At 37.1% G+C, this 19,372-nt stretch overlaps 3 protein-coding genes across 12 annotated transcripts in view; 2 read left to right on the top strand and 1 right to left on the bottom strand.

Annotated features, from left to right (window-relative positions):
* The window catches only part of LOC105345800 (protein CBFA2T1), a 35,153-nt gene extending 33,002 nt beyond the window's left edge, over window positions 1-2,151 (top strand). For 6 of the 7 annotated variants that reach the window (XM_011454109.4, XM_011454104.4, XM_011454107.4 and 3 more), the window contains 2 exons: window positions 97-287; window positions 441-2,151. In XM_011454109.4, the coding sequence (XP_011452411.1) occupies window positions 97-287; window positions 441-788 (539 nt within the window). In that variant the 3' untranslated portion in view covers window positions 789-2,151. The remainder of the gene's footprint in view (window positions 1-96; window positions 288-440) is intronic. The other variant, XM_011454105.4, reaches the window with a different exon arrangement.
* Window positions 2,152-5,082: 2,931 nt separating this feature from the next.
* LOC105345799 (uncharacterized) lies at window positions 5,083-18,180 on the top strand. Of its 4 annotated transcripts, none has more exons than XM_066080328.1 (17): window positions 5,147-5,411; window positions 5,785-5,886; window positions 6,255-6,353; window positions 6,448-6,552; window positions 7,698-7,796; window positions 7,898-7,996; window positions 10,831-10,941; window positions 11,309-14,919; window positions 15,005-15,152; window positions 15,450-15,641; window positions 15,770-15,878; window positions 15,966-16,039; window positions 16,232-16,428; window positions 16,547-16,630; window positions 17,424-17,511; window positions 17,627-17,742; window positions 17,940-18,180. In XM_066080328.1, the coding sequence occupies exons 1-17, from the start codon at window positions 5,202-5,204 to the stop codon at window positions 18,076-18,078; spliced, it is 5,583 nt and encodes a 1,860-aa protein (XP_065936400.1). In that variant the 5' UTR covers window positions 5,147-5,201; the 3' UTR covers window positions 18,079-18,180. The 4 variants fall into 4 exon arrangements, with proteins under 4 accessions (XP_065936401.1, XP_065936400.1, XP_065936399.1 ...); XM_066080327.1 differs by having other exon boundaries at window positions 5,779-5,886; XM_034480354.2 differs by lacking the exons at window positions 5,147-5,411; window positions 5,785-5,886; window positions 6,255-6,353; ... (1 more) ...; window positions 7,698-7,796; window positions 7,898-7,996 and adding an exon at window positions 8,017-8,030.
* On the bottom strand, window positions 8,299-10,132 carry LOC105345798 (mitochondrial intermembrane space import and assembly protein 40). Its single transcript, XM_011454100.4, has 3 exons — window positions 9,982-10,132; window positions 9,472-9,576; window positions 8,299-9,254 (listed from the first exon to the last, which is right to left on the bottom strand). Exons 1-3 carry the CDS (start codon window positions 10,001-10,003, stop codon window positions 8,896-8,898), a joined length of 486 nt encoding a protein of 161 aa, XP_011452402.2. The 5' UTR covers window positions 10,004-10,132; the 3' UTR covers window positions 8,299-8,895.
* Window positions 18,181-19,372: the final 1,192 nt, after the last annotated feature.

Genomic DNA, 19,372 nt, shown 5'->3' with positions numbered 1-19,372 from the left:
TAAATTCTTTAAATAATTCTAAACCTAGTGAGAAATAAGATTGGAACAATTAAATAATAAATCATTATCAAGGTTTTTATTTCTGCATCATTTTAGAAGAAGCCGTTCAGGAAGTGAAGAGACAGGCAATGCTAGAGCTGCAGAAAGCTGTCTCAGCCGCTGAACAAAAGGCCACAGAAATGGTGTCTGCTGAGCGAATCAAGATGGAGCGCTCCATGTCAGACTCTCGGAAGAAAATTCGAGAGGAAGTAATGGCTCAGTTCAACCACCAGGAGGAATCCAGTGAGGTGAGAGAAAATTCCTTCTGGTTTTCTATTGAGATTCTTAACCCCTGTCAAATTTTTATCAGCTATCGACACTGGGAGCTGTAATAAATTTCCTTTATTCTGCATTATTGAGTCACTGTTCGGGCCATTGAGTTGTACCTTTGTTTGATGTAGAGATTACACTCTGGTTTACAGAGTTGCTGGAACTGTGGTAGGAAGGCCAGTGAGACATGCAGTGGTTGTAATGTGGCACGGTACTGCGGATCCTTCTGCCAGCACAAGGATTGGGAGAACCACCACCATGTGTGTGGCAAGTCACAAGTGAGCATGCCCGAGACCCGACCGGACCGCGCTTCATCGACGGTGCACAGCTCGCCGCAGCCCAAACACAGCCCCGGTCAAACCGCGGAGGTCACTGCTCCACAGTCCTCCCTCAGCCCCAGTGGTCCAGCCACCTCATCCCCCAAGACGGCCTCCAGGTCAAGTACACCCCCAGAGAAACCTGTGGATGTGATAGGATAAACCTCCCTAAGCCGACCTCTTTCATCTGTTGAGCAAGTTCAGTGAAGAAAAAAATGGCAACTTTCATACATTATATATATCTTCGATGATATTATTCTGTGAAATTTTGTTTGGACCAATTTGAATAAGAATTCTTGTGCAAACAGTGCAATGAGCACTAAATTAGCAGGTCATGGACAATTTATCTCTTGACATTCCAGGTTATCAAAGCAGAGATTTAGAGGTGGGGTCCATAGTGGACCTGACTGAAAAGAGATTTTGACCCCCAATATATTGTAACTCTTTCTAGTCATCCGTTGTACTCTGTAATGTGAATCGGTGATAATAAGACAAATTGTATTGAAGAGAAGGCAATAGGCCTTCTGACCGTTTCACCCAATGGGGTCAAGGGTCTAAGGTCATACGTGGACCTAAAAATTGTGACTTCTTAGAATTGGATTGGTGTTGTATTGTACTGAGGGGTGTCCATATTTGAGGAGGGGGCCTCCCAAGGGGGCAGTAGAGGTGTTAGTGGGACTGATCTCTGTGATAACCAGTATATAATCGGCCACTGCCACCTGTCAGGAGCCCTGCTGATGTTTACCTGTATCCCCCTCAAGCCAGCTTTCTCATTTTGTGTCTGTGGGTGTAAATGGTGTCACCTTTTTTTCATTAGAGAGTGTTAAAAGTCACGCATGGAACTAATAATTGTCTCATATTTGTCTGTAAAGTGCTGTCATTTCAAAATATTCTATTTTTTCTTAAAATATTTTAAAAAATATTAACATGTGATAGAAGACATGCCCCATTACTGTTTGTGTGTGTATGTATGTGAGTGTGTGTGTGTACATGTGTATGGTTGAGTGTGTATGTGTGTGTTGTCCTCCAAACATAATGCTGCATCATCTATCCAATGGCAGAAGTGTGGATTTTATGACCAGCCAGTCGTTAATATAGACACAGCATCATTGAACGTAGTGGGCAGATACCTTCATTTTGTAACACCATAATTCGGTAGTCCTTTATCATCCTCTCATTGACTGTATCATTCAGGTGTAACCTCAAAGATGATAAGCATATTACATTCTGTGTATGAGTAAAGGGAATTTATTTCTGTTTGGTCGGGTTAGAGAGTTATTGGGTAAGAGAGTTATCAGGTAAGAGAGTTATCGGGTTAGAGAATTATTGGGTAAGAGAGTTATCTGGTTAGAGAGTTATTGGGTAAGAGAGTTATCGGGTTAGAGAGTTATCAGGTAAGAGAGTTATCGGTCTGTGTTTTCGGTGTACGCTGTGCAATATCTGTTATCATGTGTTATGTTTTTTGTCCGACAGCTGACAGTATGTTGTCATTCTCAGTCTTAAATAAATACTCAAAGAAAATACACTTCCTCGTCTTTTTATTATTGGATAAGAACAGGTGAAAGTCTGCACCTACTGAAGGACGCTTTGCACCTACTGAAAGACGCTTGATAAAGAGATAACGGTAAATACAACATGCATCTGGTCCCAGACAGAGTTATCTTCCCTAACCTCCAAGGTTTACATGTATAGTGTGTATTTTGTAAATGAAAAAAAAGACTTCTCTAAATGATTCCTTATTCCTTAAATAAACAGAGGGGTACTTGAAGGTATTCAATTTATATTATACATAAACAGAGAGATACCAGTCATTTTATTGGTACTATATAGATGCTTAAAACCGTGCGTTTTAGGAAAAAAAGAGATTTAGTCCACAGAAAAATCATATTTTTACGAGGCATTGCCCTCGGGAAACATGGGTTTTTGTCCTGAGGAGGCGGGTGGATAAGGACTTTTTCCCCCCGCGGTAAGTATTTCGTTGGAGCGCTTCTGCCTGCAGGGAGATATGAGTTCAAATTGTTCACGAACCGCCCACCTCTAGAGTATGCCATTATACGTGTACAATGGCCGACAGTTGGATGTTCTCCGGATAATTTGATAAATTTTTTTACCTGTTTTTCCTAAATTTGAAAGTCAGGTATAGGAAAAATGTGGGAAAAGGATTTTTTTTAGGTCAAATAATTAATTAATTCTTTTAGTTTTTCTTGTACTTAGTTGATAAGTTCAAGTTCAGTTTATTCTATTGAACATATATACAGTGTACATATATATGTGTTGTATTGGGTACAAAATAAGACAGGTATGTATTAACAAAATTAAAATGAATAAATGGGATTATTTCAGGAAATGATAGTGTGCTAAACGGAGCAGCCGAGCAATAAATAAAGCTTATTGAGATTTGCAGTCCCTATTTTTGCTGACAGATCCTTTGGAAAATATCTGTACCTAGATTTATTGATTACATTAACCGATTTTTTGGTCATGACAGTATGTTTGTTGATTGTTTTATAAAATTCATCAAGTTTTTGCTGTCAACCAGTAGCCAATTCTGTGCCATCGACAAATAATAAATAAAATGTGTGGCTAAAACGTGTACTTGTATGTAAATCATTTTCTATAATAAATTTCAAGAAGCCTAATACGTATAAGATTAAGTGATTCATTTCAATAGATTAAATTTTGAATGAAATCTAATGCAAAAAGGTAGAGTAGAGATATTGGGTCTCTCAATTCTTATAGTTTAGACAGACACCAGTAAAAAACATGTGACATACAAGCATCAAATTAACCCTAGGTTGCACAAATACATTGAGTGACAAGAAATCGTTTACTACATCACTCAAAAAAAAAAAGGGGGGGGGGGGGTCGGTTGACATTTTAGAACCAGGAAGCTAAAAGAAAGATAACTCTTAAAATACCTTGCAGGCGACGGGACCACAGGGGCTTGGTTGTCACTTGTTGGATAGTGAAGTTCCTAATTATTTGTTCCCGAAGAAAAAAAATGATTAAAATTGGTAATCTTAGGTGTATATCTGTGTATTGCATGATAAATAAATTCACTAAAAACACCCGTTTCAATCATGTTAAAAAAGTGTATTCATTAGATAATGAGTGTTTACAATGTGTAAACAATCTATTCTAAAAACGACATTAAACAATTTATTTCTCGGAACAGTGTATTTCGTACATGAAGAAAAAAAAATGGTATGGTTATTTTCTACTTTTCCACAAGAGCAAAAAAGACATTCGGTAATACTAGTATTGCATCTGAATAGATCTTTATTTAAAACACAGTTATATCTTTTATGAGTTACATAAGATGGCCTTAAATTTCGATATTATTTATTGATCAAATGATCATATCTTCAATTTTCCAATACATGGTGGTCACTTCAACCTGAAAACAGTTTATTCATACACGTCGTTTATCTTAATGACCTTTTAAGGGGCCTGGTCACGATTTTGGTCAAATTCTATTTTTTCTGGGTTTTTTTATTTGCAATGATTTAGGAATGCACGTCTAATGATCAAATGAAATCTGAGAGTCAGTCGTTAAGCTATAAGCGAGAAACAGCCTGAAGGCTCACAGTTCTTTGTCAAGTAAACAAGGCTCGTGCCCTGTTTTTATTAACATAGGTTCAATATTCCAGTAAAAAATCTTTTTCAAGCTAATTTGTCTATCTTCTTATTAATTTTAAGCACAAATAAACAGTTCCTAACGATTAACACATTCATTTTAGGTCTAAATTTGGAGTTTTTACTTCAATATGCATTCAAAATGTAATCAAAAGCTTTACTTAAATAACAAATAATTATAAGCTCTGCACTGGCGTCGGAAGCAAATTGAAAGTGGGGGGGGGGGGGGGGGCTAGACTATTCCTCAGAAATCTTAACAAGCAAAAAAAAAAAATTGATTCCCAAAATCATGTAAATCCTAATCCGGGGGGGGGGGGGGGAGTTACCTATTGTTCCAAAAAAATTCTAACCTGCAATTTTTTTTTTCCAAATCATGAAATTCCTAATCCGTGGGGGGGGGGGGGGGTATAGCCCCCCCCCCCCGGTTCCGGTTCCGACGCCTATGCTCTGTAACTCACTAATAACTCAACAAATGACAATAAAATTTTGGTTGCCTTTAAAAAATGTCTTACTGAAGCATAGAAAACATTTTAATCCGAAAAATAATATTTGACCAAAATCGCGATCATGTCCCTTTAATATATTTGTTGGCATACACCAACACATTTTGTGTTTAAAACATGATAATTTGAACAATAGTAGTTTATGATGTCGCTGAAATAAAAGACGTTCGGTAATTCGCATTTTGCACGGTTTATTGAATTTTTTAAAAGAACAATTTTTCATAGCAACAGTTGGAATTATTGTTATAAGGTGAACAAACATTCATGTGTACAGAACGGGCTTTAGTTATACCGCCGTCTTACACAGCGTAACGTCATTGGGCGTCAAATCGCAGACACCGCCAAACTTCTCTCGAAGAACGCCATGACGTCATAAAAATAAACAACTTTGATCTGTAGAAGAAAGCCACGGCAATTGTCTCTAGACAGATAAAAAATGAAAACAAAATCAAAGAATTTGTCCAGAAAGAAGTGTTCGCTTTGTAAAGGCGACGTCTGTATCCACGAGCATGGAGAGAAGATGACGGACACACTGCAGGCGATTCCTGACATGGCGGAACAAACCATGGACTTGTTGGAAAAGCTTCTGAAGGAAAGGGAGAACAATCCAGAGGAAATTCTCCAGTTAGCGTCCAGGAGCGACTTGGTAAAATTAGAGATCGTTTATTCAAAATTTTCATTTGAAATATTATGTTGTTTGAAATATATGAACATTCTCCATGAAGAAGTTTTACACGCTTCTAGTTATAATCAATTGTGCGTTAAAAAAATATGTTATAATTACGAATTTACTGAGTGCATGTACACAACTTGATTGATATATTGTAAATTCATAAAATTAAATTATAACAACTTGTAAATTAAAAATTTAGAACATGACAATAGACCTTTGTTCATATTCTTCAAGAAAGTAAAAAAAAAAAATGGTAAAAAGTAAAAAAAAAAAAGAACATTGAATTCATATTACTGTTTTACCTGATCACTTCGATTTGAGAGTCCCATACGGTTTGAAGTTTCAGGTCGGGATGGACGCCTTTTGTCTCACGGCTGCCGTTGGCCACATTGAGGGGATGCGGCGGTTCTTGGAGGCAGGAAAGAGTCCAAACGACGCGTGTGCAGCGGTAAGCACAAGGGACTTAATCATATTAGTTACGATCACCAAAAGATTAGACATACATGTATTTGGAAACCCGCGGTCAGTCTAGTGTATGCGACACTGGTCGCTGGTTTCCGACGGTTTAGAACGAGAGATATCGTCACAATGGTTTTGTACACTGATTTGTTTGATATAATTCTTAACTTACGTACGTTGTTAGTGATACTTTTAAGAAAAAAAAAGGAATTCCATTTGATTGTTATAAATGCGCATAACGGTAAAACTGAAATAATAGTTGTAAATGTGTATACCGGTATAACAGTGAAATGAATAATAGGCCTATACCATGTATACATGCATATACCGACTGAACGTTTTCTGTGTGGCTGACAGGACGGCAGTACCCCACTGATGCTGGCCACACAGAACCGCCACGTGGAGGCCATGGAGATCCTCCTGTCTTACGGCGCCGATACCACCTACCTCAACACGGTGAGAAGTCAGAGTTATATCCCTTATATTGCATCTTCTTCATTTTAAATCGCGAACGTTGAATTCTCATTAACCAACGTTTTGAAATTGACAGGATGGAAACACGGCCCTGATTCTGGCGATAAGAACGGGGGATGCCAAGGTGGTGAACACGCTGTGGTCGTACAGGGAACAAGTGGACATCAACCACAGGAACAGGGTACGACCTGCACTGTTCCGTATATAAACTATCATTGCATAAAGAAAAGTTTCCATATCTTTTATCTGTAAAATATGAATATATATAAAGCTCATTATCCAGGTATGGGTTATCTAACATCAAGTCTTTTTAAGGTCAGTCGACATATTCCTCGAAAAATGATTATTTTTTCAAATTTTCAATGGCCTTTATTATATACCAAATAAAGAAGATGGGGGAATAAGATGGCGCAAATGCCCATTCGGTTTAGTCGTGAAATACAATTTTGAATTTATTTTTTCCCAATTAAATCTATTCAAATATATTATAAACGAGTTTGCCAAAGCACAATTTCTAACTATATTCAGTTTTTAATATATTTAACAAGAAATAAGAACAAAAGTTTTGCTTGAAACTTTGGTGAGCTTTTCTCAGGAACTCTAACCACTGAGCCATTTCAGACACAACAAAGTAGGCTGTTTAAATATTATGTGTCACTTTGGCTACGAATTTACGGACTTGTATTATTTTTTCAAAACGTTCAATTGTTGGGATACAAAATAATATTTTTAATGTATAGTGGGTCATCTCTCCACGTTTTTGTTGATTGAAATCGGTTTGTTTTCCATTAGACCTTAATTAGACTATGAGAAAAATATGGAGCCCAGACCCACTCTATAAAAGAAAATCCCTTAAAGTTCTAAAAAATGACACTATTTGCAGGTTTTGATACGTATACGCCTGTTTGAGTCAACATATTCCAAGTATTGAAAATATTTATAGGTTTAAAATCAATGATATATTAAATATATATTGTTTTAAATGATTTTTTTTAAAATATAAGATTTATTGATATTTTAATTTCTCAGTAGCTTGTCCGACCGTGTATGGGCATTTTACACGCCTTATTCACCCATCTTCTTATTATCATTGTCATTTTTAGAATGATTAAAATTTCAATTTAAGTGTATTTTCAATAAGATTATATAGGAAATTGCGTATCTTGCAAAAACGCCTGGTAAGGTACCCTAACTTTTTTTCCAGAAAGCTTGTCAAAATAGTAGTAAACCAATAACAAATTCCTGGAAAAAGTTATATAAAACTGAGGAACGTGTCGTCTGACCACACATACTACAGAGTGCTAATGTCCAGTGTTAATATTTCAGGAAGGCCTGACCATACTTCACTCGGCCGTGGAAAAGCGATGGGAAACGTGTGTCAAGATCATCCTTAGTTGTGGTGCCGACGTCAACAGTATAACTGACGTAAGAGTCCCCACCTATTAACCCGTTCTGTATAGTACTGCTCTCACAGTGCCCCTCACCTGTATATATTGTATATAATCAATTGTGTATTCTCCTTTCAGAATGGCTGCACACCCCTAATGCTGGCGGCCCAGAAGGGGGACGTCAAAGTGGCGGGCGTTTTGATTGATGGAGGAGCAGACATCTTGATAGAGGACTATGTAAGTAACTTTATACATCTTGATAGAGGACTATGTAAGTAACTATATAGGTGTTCTGATTAACATGTCTAACTACCCAAGGACAGGTCTCACAAACCTACTCCAATTGTATTCTCCAAATGTCATAACATCCAAGGCAAACAATCCACAATCCCAGAGGCCTCATTCAAGGCCTCGCTGGCCCATTTTCACCAAAATTTTCATATTACTCATCTCAGTTCTTTATTCAAGTCTGTTAATGATATTGGCATATATTTTAGGTCAATATTCAGACTTGAATCTTTGGCAATAAAAAGAAACAATCTTTTTTCATATTTCTATTCAATCTTTGTAAATAATACATGTACTATAACTAACATATAATGCTAAATGTATGGGAGATGTTGAATACATGTATCAGTTAAAGCTGTAGTTACAATCGATTACTTCAGCTGAAGACTAACAATGTCTAACATCATCTATAATCACTCACATCAAAAACTGTGTTATATTCCAATTTATAAATTATGATTGTGGATTATGAAATCACAATTTACAATGCACATTATCATTCAAAATCTAGACACAGTCATTCTGACATTATATCTTTGTGATAACAAAGAATGCATGTTTTTGGAGCATTGAACTTCATTCTAAATAATACGGTATGTGACATTTTTCTTGCATGTGGCTTTATATACTTCCCACAGAACACCTTTGAAAATCAATAACTTATTCCTTATACTGTACTTATATATATATGTACTCATGAATTACATAATATTCATGTGGTGATAATATGCAAAAGAACGTACAGAGGTATGACTCTTCAAAAATGTCACAACATTTCAAAATCCCTGTAAAAAATTAACTTAAATGACACATTAACAAAGTACTAGCCAAGAGGAGGTAAGCCTGGACTAGCTGCTTGTGCTGTCTGGGGTGGGGTTCTGGGTGACGATACTGCTGCTGACGTCAATGTGTGAGGTAGACACCTCCTCCTCGCCCTGATCATCCGAGATAGCGAAGGGGTCGTCATCTTCATCCTCTGGGTCGCTAGACATCTTGTGTTTGTAGTACTCCTCATGTTTGTCAATGCACTGCATCATGGCGTACATTTTGTCGTCGCATTCGTGTCCGCGCGGGTCGTCCTTGTCCTTGGAGTTGTAGAAGTTGCAGGAAATGAACTCCCGCATCTCGTATCCACAGGGCCCCGCGTGAAGCCCCCCAACACATGGACAGCCAAAGTTCAGCTCACCATTAGGTTGCACAAAACCCACTGCAAAATAATCATGTCAACTCAACTAAAGGTGATGAGAAGCAATGAATATATTCTATTAGAATGAATGCTAAGAAAGATAACTCATGTTGTTAGATGACATTGACACTGTGTACTCTGGATTTTTCTTGGAAGCTGCCAGCCACTGAATTGATAGTTGACTTTACACATTTGTCAGATAGTATAGGGAATAATGAGGGTGGTGTTGGCTACTTACCGGGTCCGTCATGAACTTCCTCTTCGTCCATGGCTATCATCGCCTCACTGGGTGTGGACATCTCATCCTTGGTGACAAAAACAATCCTGTCCTTTCCATCTTTACCTAAACATAATCATGTGATTAGTTTGAAATACTGGAAATACACATAGCATATAACAAGGCTTGAAAAAAATTACAATTATGATGCAACAAAATGAACTGACATTCAAATACATTACACGACTCAAAGGGGTGGATTTATTTTGGTACAAATCGAAGTATAAATAATGCAATATTTGTTGTGTCCCATACGAAGCAAAGAACAAAAAAGATTTGTTGGGTAATGTTTGTGAATTATAACATTTTCATTATGCATTTCTGCAGTACTGCTATCATGCTTATTTGGTTCTGCAAGGAGAGAATTGAGGACACACTGCTCAATCTGACGAAATACTTGTGGTTCTTAAAGCATAGATGTTTCTCGTACATGTGTTTTACAATTAATACATATGTCATCGTAATACATACCTTCTTCTCGACAGTACGACATTATAAAATGAATATTTACAGTTTCTTACAACTTTGACTTTCGAGTCAATAACAACCATGTGGATTGAAGAATCTCGAGCCCGACCTTTAATCTGTCGACGCGTCAAAATGCCTTCACCATGTTCACTGTGTAATAAACGAGTAAAGTAAGAAAATTATGGAATAGTGTTGAAGTATGATTTTTCAAAATTCTTATATGGTTTGAGCCTAAAATGGCCTCCTTAAATGAACATAGTAATTTTACTGTTATTCTTTGTTCTCTTTGTACAGATATACATTTGAAGTTATTTTTGGTAACTTTCAATTTGATATGTGTCCACAATTAAAAATATGACATCATAAAGTATACCTTTTCCCGCCATTTTCGCATTTTTAGAATAAAACGGCTTGTTTTGAAGCAGTTTTTCTCTAAGAAAACATTGAGCGATTGCTTGAACAACCAAAATATTTTCACCAAAGATGTATCTATTCAGTACTTATAAGGAACAAAAAGTTTGTTCTTGTCGCTCTACATTTCTCATTTGAAAAAAAATATTTGAAAAATGTCAAATTTTCACTGATTTTGATTGATTTATAAAAATAGCGTCACTTCTGACGTCATATACTGCCAATGAGGAAAAATGAAATGAAGAGGCCAAAAATATATTTTATATCAACTCTTCTGAAAAATCACACAACAATTTAAGGTGACCTGAAACACTTTGAAAAATTGCGAATTATGGGGGCCAAATTTGAATAATATCACATATAGTTTAAATGATGAGGTGCTAATAAAATAACACACCACTAAACAGTCTAAGCTAACAAAGACTTTCTTTTGTTTACCAGAGCCACTTCACCGCTATCTGCCATGGGTTTGAGAGCGGAGAGACCGGGGATGAGTTCGCCGACTTCCTTTTCTGTAGAATGTCTCAAAGACAAAGGGAGGCGTACGCCAAGGTGAGCACAGCCATTAACATGGACATAAAAGGAACGATCACAGGCAAATTCACCTTTACGTGACACAGAAATGTTTTTGATGTTAAAAACTGGCTAAAATGTAAATATTGCTGAGTTAGTTTTATTTTCAAGCACTCTTTCAACGAGTGTTTTCATTTTGTTTTTGGTTGTAATTAGTTCAAAAGATATTTTAATATGAAACTTCGAAAATAGATAGCAAAATGGTAGAATTTACAGTATCGGCCAGAATTTTATTTAGTAATTTTCTTGCCCATATATACATAGTTAACCACATATTAGTATTCATAATCATTAACATAAGAGTTAAATCACACATTACTGACCAGTTATTACTCTATTCCTGAAGAACCGCATCGAACGGATGAAGACCACGGTAAATGACAGTAACTTTGACGACTTCTTCACGGACAGTTTAGTTGTCGTGTTCAAATACCTGTCCTTACTGGAGCCGGGCCGAGACATCCTGTTCCGCGAGAAGCTCATCCCAAACATGCTCTCCACCCTTCAGAAGTTTACACGGCACCAAGAGGTCGTGCAGAGTGCGTGTGCACTTGTCGTTTCATGTATGTTTCGATACAATGCAACAATTGACGAAAGATTTGCCAGACAGTTTGTTCAAGCAAAGGGCCCAGAGTTTTGCTTACGGGCCCTGAAATATCACGCAGACTCTGGAAAGCCAGACAACGATTTCATGAAATCTGTTTTCTATCCCTTTGTTTGCATTAACGTTTGCAAACTTTGTCATACTTGGATAGAGCAGAATTCTCAGAAGATTGAACCTTATGTTTCCCTCCGAGATCCGATTGATCTCCCTAGTTGGCAGGACGAGGCTCAGAAGGAAAAGGGACAACTGCTTTGGGAAAGGTTTTGGAACGAGTTTGAACGTCTTCAGATAAATCAGAGAGATGTAAAGATGAAAGAATTATTAGATGAAGAAGAGAGAGAGAAAGAAAGAAAAGTAAAGAAGAGTGAACGAAAGAAACAAAAGCGGCTCAGAGAGAAACAGAAAAAGGCAGAAAAATCGCCAGATGGCATAATTGTGGAAATGGAAAATAAGAGTTCAAAGGATGACAGCAAATTAAGCACCAAAGGCAATAGCATATCGGATGTTGTCACAGACAAGGATTCTGGGGATTACTATGGAGTACATGAAAAGTGCAAGCAAACGGAGAATCCAGCAAGTGAAATCACGGGTGTTCATCGCCTGATGATGGCTGAGAAAAGCCAGAAGACACAGGGCAGCAAGTGTAGTGTCCCTATTGCGGCCATGAATAAATCTGCCAACAGCAAGGAGAGAGACAAAAATAGAACGAAAACAAAACGAATAGCCAAAGAAAAGGATAGCTGGCAACACAATCAGGAATTTGGTACAGACATCGTTCTACATAAAGATACCAGCAAAATTTGTAGTAACGAGAATTACACAGAAGACAAGACAGGGTCTTGGACAAAAGTAACTGGAAAAAAGAACCAACAAAAAGTGGATCAAGTAAAATACTCGAAGAATTCAATCAAGAAGAATTTGACCAAAGCCAACACTTGCGCCACTAACGTTCATAAATTCAATATCTCTGAATCTCGAAAATGGTCGGATGTACTTTGCCAACGTCAACAAGAAACGGCAGTAAAAGAGAACATTATATGGAATACACAAGTCAAAGAATCAGCGGTGCCTATCCATACCGACGACTTCAATGAATTTCCATTATTACGGGCCAGTTTATCAAGAAAATGGGAAGGTGTTGATGTTTCTGAATCGGTGAAATCTGAGTCAGTAGAGGAGCATTGGGACAGTGACGAGTATCTAACAGCAATGACCAATGAACACAGCGAAGAACTCCCAGCTTGGTCAGAAAAAATCCAGAATCTCTCTGAGGCTAAAAGTGACGTCTTTTGGATTGAAACATGCGAGTTCGAAAGAAATGTCCGCAAACCAATGTGCGAGAACCGCACTGAAGACAAACAAGCATGCTTGCACCCCTTAGCCAGTGATAATGATTCTGGTCCGTCATTTAGAACTAATGATATGTTTTTCACCCAACAAACATGTTTGGAGAACAAAGTTGTTAACGGTTTGGAAAAGCAAAGCCAGATGCTTAAAGGCAGTGAAACTCCGGAAAACAAACCAAACGGCACTGGACAAAACATATCATTCAAAAAGAGTAGCATTGATATTGGGATATCTGGACTACCCTCAGAAAGCGCCATGGGGCTTGTATTTCTGGGAACATCTGAGACCGAGCCTTTGCATAAGGAGACCAACATTTTGCCTCTTAACGAGAAACAAAACTCCTGCCCATGGTTTAAAGCCAAAGGATCGGCTCCTACTTTGAAAGATGTTGCCTTCGAGTTTATGCAATATGATGCCACAAGAAAATCGGTCAAAGTAAACTCACCAAATGAGGAAGAAAACAATCAAGATATTTTGAAGTCACAGTTAAAAACTCCTGTGATTTGCCATACAAATCAAAACAATGTCTCTTTTCAAACACTGGAAAGTATAAATCCTACTTCTGAAACGGAACAAAATATCGACTACCAGTTCTTGCAAAGATCTGGGTTCAATGAAAATAAAGACCAAAAATGCCATGGTTTTGGTAGTGTTCAAGAATTTTCTCCATTTCATTTAAATGAAAACCAATCTTTAAATGTTGGAAACGTCGCAAATTTCCCAGGCAAAAATGTTGACACAACAAGGTTTAACTTTCCGCCGCTGCAAGAAATTCTGCAGGGACCATCGAAAAAAGCAAAACAAGCTGATGGAGCTGATGTCCCAGTAGGGCAAGTTTCGTTTGGTGTAGCAAATAACTGTGTCATTGACGACAACTGTCGTAAAATTACTCTGAAGGAGCTGGAAGCAGAGTTGATGAAAAATCCAACTCAAGATTTGGAGTTACCAACTGGCCAATCGAACTACTCTTCTGAAACACAGATAGATACAGATGAACCTTATAAAACAAAGGTAGCAGTTATTCAACCAATTGGTCATGAACGTAAAAGTCGACCAAAAGAAACAACAAAAACAGAACCAATCGCCACAAGATATCCACCTTCACACTCATTCGCAGGAAATCCGATGAGGAGTTTCGTTGAAGGCTTGGAATCGACTGGACTAACAATGATTTTGGACCAATACATTGAATCCAAAAAACCATTTATTCCTAGCCCGTTAACAAAGGATAAATGTGACGAAAATACTGTTTCAGGAAACTGCCGTTTAGGAGACAGTATCTTGAGAAATGCCCTGAACATCAATCATGAACAGGAGGAGTTCGGATGTCCCGAGGAGTTGCGTGATGGAAAGGATGAGGACATGTGTTTGTTTCCGGGATTCCACGATTCTGAGGAACGGCAGCCCGATGAACCTCGTCTAACGCTCAACCGTCACAAAATGGAACTGATACAGTTCATGCAACTTCATAATTACTATCGCCAGTACAGCAATTACCCCGCTGCGTCACACACGAATTACGTCCACGATTTCCAATACTATGCCTCTGCGATGGGACTATCCAAGCAGGATATCCAAAACATAATTCGGGATGAAGTACCTAAAATGGAAGTACCTCAAATGGTTACAGAGAATTTTCAAAATGAAGACGAAAATCAAGTTACCAATCAAGCTGTGCATGGTAATCTTGAACAACCAAAATCTACCTTCGATGATTCTGAAAGGCTGTGTGTATCCAAACCCCCGCTTATTGAATCTCCCCAGAAGGAATTGCATGAAGAAAAAAAGGTCAAAGCAAAGAGCGAGACAATGGTTTGTGCCGAAATATCGTCGAAGCATAAACTGACCGAGACCCAGCTGTCAACGACGGTTACTAATTGGACGAAAAAAAGTTCTAGATGGAGGTCAAAGTTGGAGGAGATATGCAAGCTACCAGACCGCTTACGAAGGCGTGTTGGTGACATCGTTCTTCCCACACAGACTGAAAAGTACAAGATCTCCTACTCGTAAGTAAAACGGAATAGAAGCAAAAGAATATTTATTTTCATAAATTCTTACTATAAATATTAATAGATATTAGTTTTGCTACAGGGACGAGGGTGCTGTTCTTGGGTTTCTGAACGACGGATCCGAGGTAGCCGTCCACATTGTAGACATGAGAAGTCGTCAACTAGAAAAAAGCTTCCTTCAAACGCTAGTATCAGATCATTTTGTTCATTTTTTTCTGGTCAGATATAAGGTATGTATGTCGAATTCTCGATCTCCCGGTATTATTAGAAGGATATCATCATATGACTGTTTGAATTTTTTCTTCACATTTCATATATTAATTCTAGTGTGATTAGATTGTTTCAGGTTCGTTTGTCTGGATGTGCACCCGGTGAGGCCGAGCCGCGCCTGGAGCTTTCAAGACAAGAATGCAGCGCTAATTGAAATATCATAATTTTGTGAATTTCCAATCACTTTTTGCCATCAACATTATCACCAGAATCTCTTTATTTCATTTGTTTGATATGTTTTTTTTAATGTTTTGTAGTCGTTTGTGATAGAGAATGGAGTATGTTACCTGGCAATGGAACTCCACGAGTACACACTAGCGGAGTACATCCACATGCTTCGGTTGAATCAGGGAGTGGACCCTCTTACTGTCAACAGACTAACCTGGCAGCTTCTTAAAGGACTGACCTCTCTGCACGAGAACTGTGGAATCCCTCATGGAAATATCATGGTATATCTTTTGTCCCTATTTGTCATCTTGATATATACTTCTTCATTCCAAATCAAAATGAACTTCCGTTTGTTTAAAAAAAAACCATTAAAACAGAGAAGGATATCAAGTTACACTTTTAATTCCAGCCGTCCAATATCTTAGTGGACACAGAAGGCCGAGTCAGGCTGAGCGAGTACGGGTTTACAAGAGACACGTGTAGGCAACATCAGCTGATGAATAACAAGCCCATATCAGGTTATTACATACTTTCTCCTCAACAAGAGTTTTAATTTCATACTGTAGTTGATAAATTATATTGATAGATTCTTTCAAACTCCTTAGAGGATCGCAGTTGTTGGACGCCTACAGAGGTCGTTACAGAGACTGAAGCTTATTCCCTGAAGTCTGACATTCAGGTACCAGAATTCTCCAATTTTAAAAATATATTTAATTAATAAGTAAACCTCCAAGAATACATGACGTTGAAGGTCATAATCACAAACAATATATACTGTTTTCTATACGATTTTCGTTCCGGGTTTTTTGCAAGTATTGGTGTTTGTACTGTAGTTGGTACTTATTAATGTTGTTGTAATCTATTTGTTAAGGTTGCGGGTATGTTGATATGCTACATCATGTCTGGTGGGCATCATGCATACGGAGAAAACGGCTTGGAAATAACAGTTAGTATCCAAGCCAACTGGCCCAAAATTACACATCACCAAAACAAAGAAATTGTCTGTCTCGTGTCGGATATGTTGACCATGCCGCCCAAAGACAGACCGGAGTTTCCCGCAATTTTAAAGTAGGTGGCACTATTGAGTATTGTTATGGAGTTACTAATAAAGATAGATATTATAATAAAATCATTTTTTTTGTCTTTGTGTTAATCATATGCTTTACTATTTTATTCATGATGACAGGCACCCTTACTTTTGGGCCGATGAGAAGAAACTTCGATTCGTGTTGATTGCTGGATCAGACGTTCTTAGAGACATGAAACATGGGTTTGTGGACTTAGCACAATATTGATGTTCCAAAATAATTGATATAGAAGTTTTCCTCATTTCCTTTGATTGGTTAATAATTTTACGGATCCCGATAGATGTCAGCGAAAAACCAAATTATATCGGGGATCCTCCATATACGTATTTCGCGATCACCATTATTATTAATTTTTAAAAGGAGACCTTAGGGTTTTACATCCAGTGAGGTGAGATACTTCAAGATTCTTAAAATGTTATCAAGAAATTAAGAGATGAAATCAATAATACCACCAGGCACCTACTGGCGACAGTAATAGTCGCTCTCTGGATTATATCATCATGTCATTAACTAGTTTTTCCGTATTCCAATACGTCTGCGTTTTATAAAAGCATTTTTTTTAATGATTAAACAAGCTATAAATTCCAAATCCATTGAAATTATATAAAGAATCTCGATTTGTATTTATATAAGAACACTTTTTTGAAAATCTTGATAATAGAAATAAATCGACATTGTATATTCTTGAATGTTTGAATACAGATTCATATAAAAGATTTTCACTAGTTACCGGGGGTATTTCTTTTGCCGTACGGAATTTTGAGTGCTAACTTTCAAAGTTGTCAGTGGAACCCTCACAGTGTACATATACCTGTTATCAATTCCTAATCCGATAAACTGATGTTAAGAAATTTGACTGTATTTAAATCATGTTAAAAAAAAATATTTTTACAGGTAGCAGTTTTTATGGTCCAAGAATTAGGAATCATATGAAAGATAACTCCTGCTGTTAATGTATCGTTGTTGTATTTTTAGAGTACCAACTTCTGGGGCTGTCAGTGGAAGAGTAACCATGATAGACATTCTGAACACTGCCGAGCACGACAACATCCTTAGTGACTGGGTCAGTCTCCTTTTTCAGGAACAATCTATGCTATAACAAACGTCTCAAGAATAATGGAAACATGTATAATATGTGTTATAATTATGTTTTATAAATATTTGCATTCTACTTGAAGACTAGTCACGTGGAACACGCCATCATGAAAGAGATGCGGTCATTTAGACAGTACAAAAACCAGCTAGTGGAGCTAGTTCTGTTCGTTTACAACTGTTGTCTCCATTTCGATAAGCTGTAAGTTTTGACTATTTGTATTTTGCTATTCTATACGATAAACAGTCTCACAAGTCAGTGACAAGACATTTTAATTACACAAACGTCACAAATATGCCTGCAGATATTAAGATACAAATTACATTTTTAAAAATCTGACTTTATCTTGGAAATTATCCATTTTTTGGTGTAAATAATTACGATTACTTCATATTCAGCCCAGCTATAGCGCGAGAGATTATGGAGGAGCCCACCAAGTATTTTCTGTCCAAGTTCCCGACCCTCTTCATGTCCGTTTATAAGGCGATCAAAGCGAGCGAGCGTAGGGAAAAGGTCTGCTACAAACCCTTCTTCTAAGCAACCCACCACAAGGCAAAACTTGGTCACAGCAACCAGAGAAACCATCGATTCTGCTATTTAAATGGAAAATAAAAGAGAATTGTTATTTTATGAAATGTTGTCATTTGGCTTTTATTATTTTTTGGACGCGTGACACATTGATCCTGGAAATACATTGGATTCCATTTGTATTATCACTCCTCAGGTGAAAGTGCATTGATTACCTATCTTTTGTTTTCGCTCACTTGGTTTGAATGTGGTTGTATACATAACCAGAGTAGTTAGTGATTTACATAGAAGAAAGGTATCTCTTTGTTTGCCATTGATTTTCATGGATTTAGGAGGGCTAATTGATAAAAACACCACACATGATGGAATAAAACCACACAAATATTTGCTCATCTTTAAAAGGTTTACAAATTCAGAATGAAAATTGATTTAATCCGATATATCTATCAATTGCTAGGTACATAGCAAATAGCAAAACACGAGAGTCCTTGTCCGCTTAAAATTTGTTTGACATGCTTTGATAAAAATGCATATAATGTACATAAAGCCTTAAATGGAACAAACAATATTTAAACTTTTGCATTACTTTTTACATGATAAATGTATTATATTTGCATTTCCATTGTTCTTTCCCACTGTAAGCCCATACGGAGGAGCTGCAATTATTTCTCTATAATCGCAATTGCTCTGTCAGTATACTATGACGTCATAAAGGTGTAACGTTATATATACTTTTCCATGACGTTATAGATTTAAACCACTATACGATACATCATGTGTTTTCTCCAACTCCATTAAAATTGACGTATTTACATGTAATATTACATGTAATATTAAAACATGTTTTTGATAACATTTTAAAGGAATTACTGTTATATATCATTGATTCTGTTAACAAATCTATGTGAATTAAAAAGATACATTACAGTCTGAATGTTTACTTTTGATGTAATAGCTAAATGTCAAGGTCTAGGCTAATACAGGGTTTTTGCGAGTGGTGAAATGCAAATATAAGTAATAAACAACGATTATTTAGTGAACATGGCGTTATGAATAGCAACTGCTCTGCTGGCATATTTTCCATGATGCGCTAGCGCGCATCATGGAATATGCCAACAGAGCAATTGCTATTCATAACGCCATGTTCACTAAATAACGTTGTTTATTTCTTAAATAGACATTAAGCACAGTTCAAAAGAGCTAAAACCACGAAGGGTAAATTTTTTCATGGAAAATAACAGAGCGTATGTACTGATGAGAATGATGTAAGTAAAAAGAATGGAGAAACACGATGTTAACACGA

This window comes from Magallana gigas, chromosome 3 (genome assembly GCF_963853765.1).
Source record: "Magallana gigas chromosome 3, xbMagGiga1.1, whole genome shotgun sequence".
NCBI classification, from domain to species: domain Eukaryota; kingdom Metazoa; phylum Mollusca; class Bivalvia; order Ostreida; family Ostreidae; genus Magallana; species Magallana gigas.
This window is presented reverse-complemented; position numbering and strand designations above follow the sequence as displayed.

Bases quoted from the DNA above. Each gene is read 5' to 3' on its own strand.
- LOC105345799 (XM_066080327.1), top strand. From the start codon at position 5,202: ATGAAAACAAAATCAAAGAATTTGTCCAGAAAGAAGTGTTCGCTTTGT. The intron at 6,354-6,447 runs GTGAGAAGTCAG...TGAAATTGACAG, and splicing joins ATACCACCTACCTCAACACG to GATGGAAACACGGCCCTGAT. The intron at 16,429-16,546 runs GTAGGTGGCACT...TCATGATGACAG, and splicing joins GAGTTTCCCGCAATTTTAAA to GCACCCTTACTTTTGGGCCG.
- LOC105345798 (XM_011454100.4), bottom strand. From the start codon at position 10,003: ATGTCGTACTGTCGAGAAGAAG. The intron at 9,577-9,981 runs GTATGTATTACG...GATTATGTTTAG, and splicing joins GTCGTACTGTCGAGAAGAAG to GTAAAGATGGAAAGGACAGG. The intron at 9,255-9,471 runs GTAAGTAGCCAA...ATTATTTTGCAG, and splicing joins GGAAGTTCATGACGGACCCG to TGGGTTTTGTGCAACCTAAT.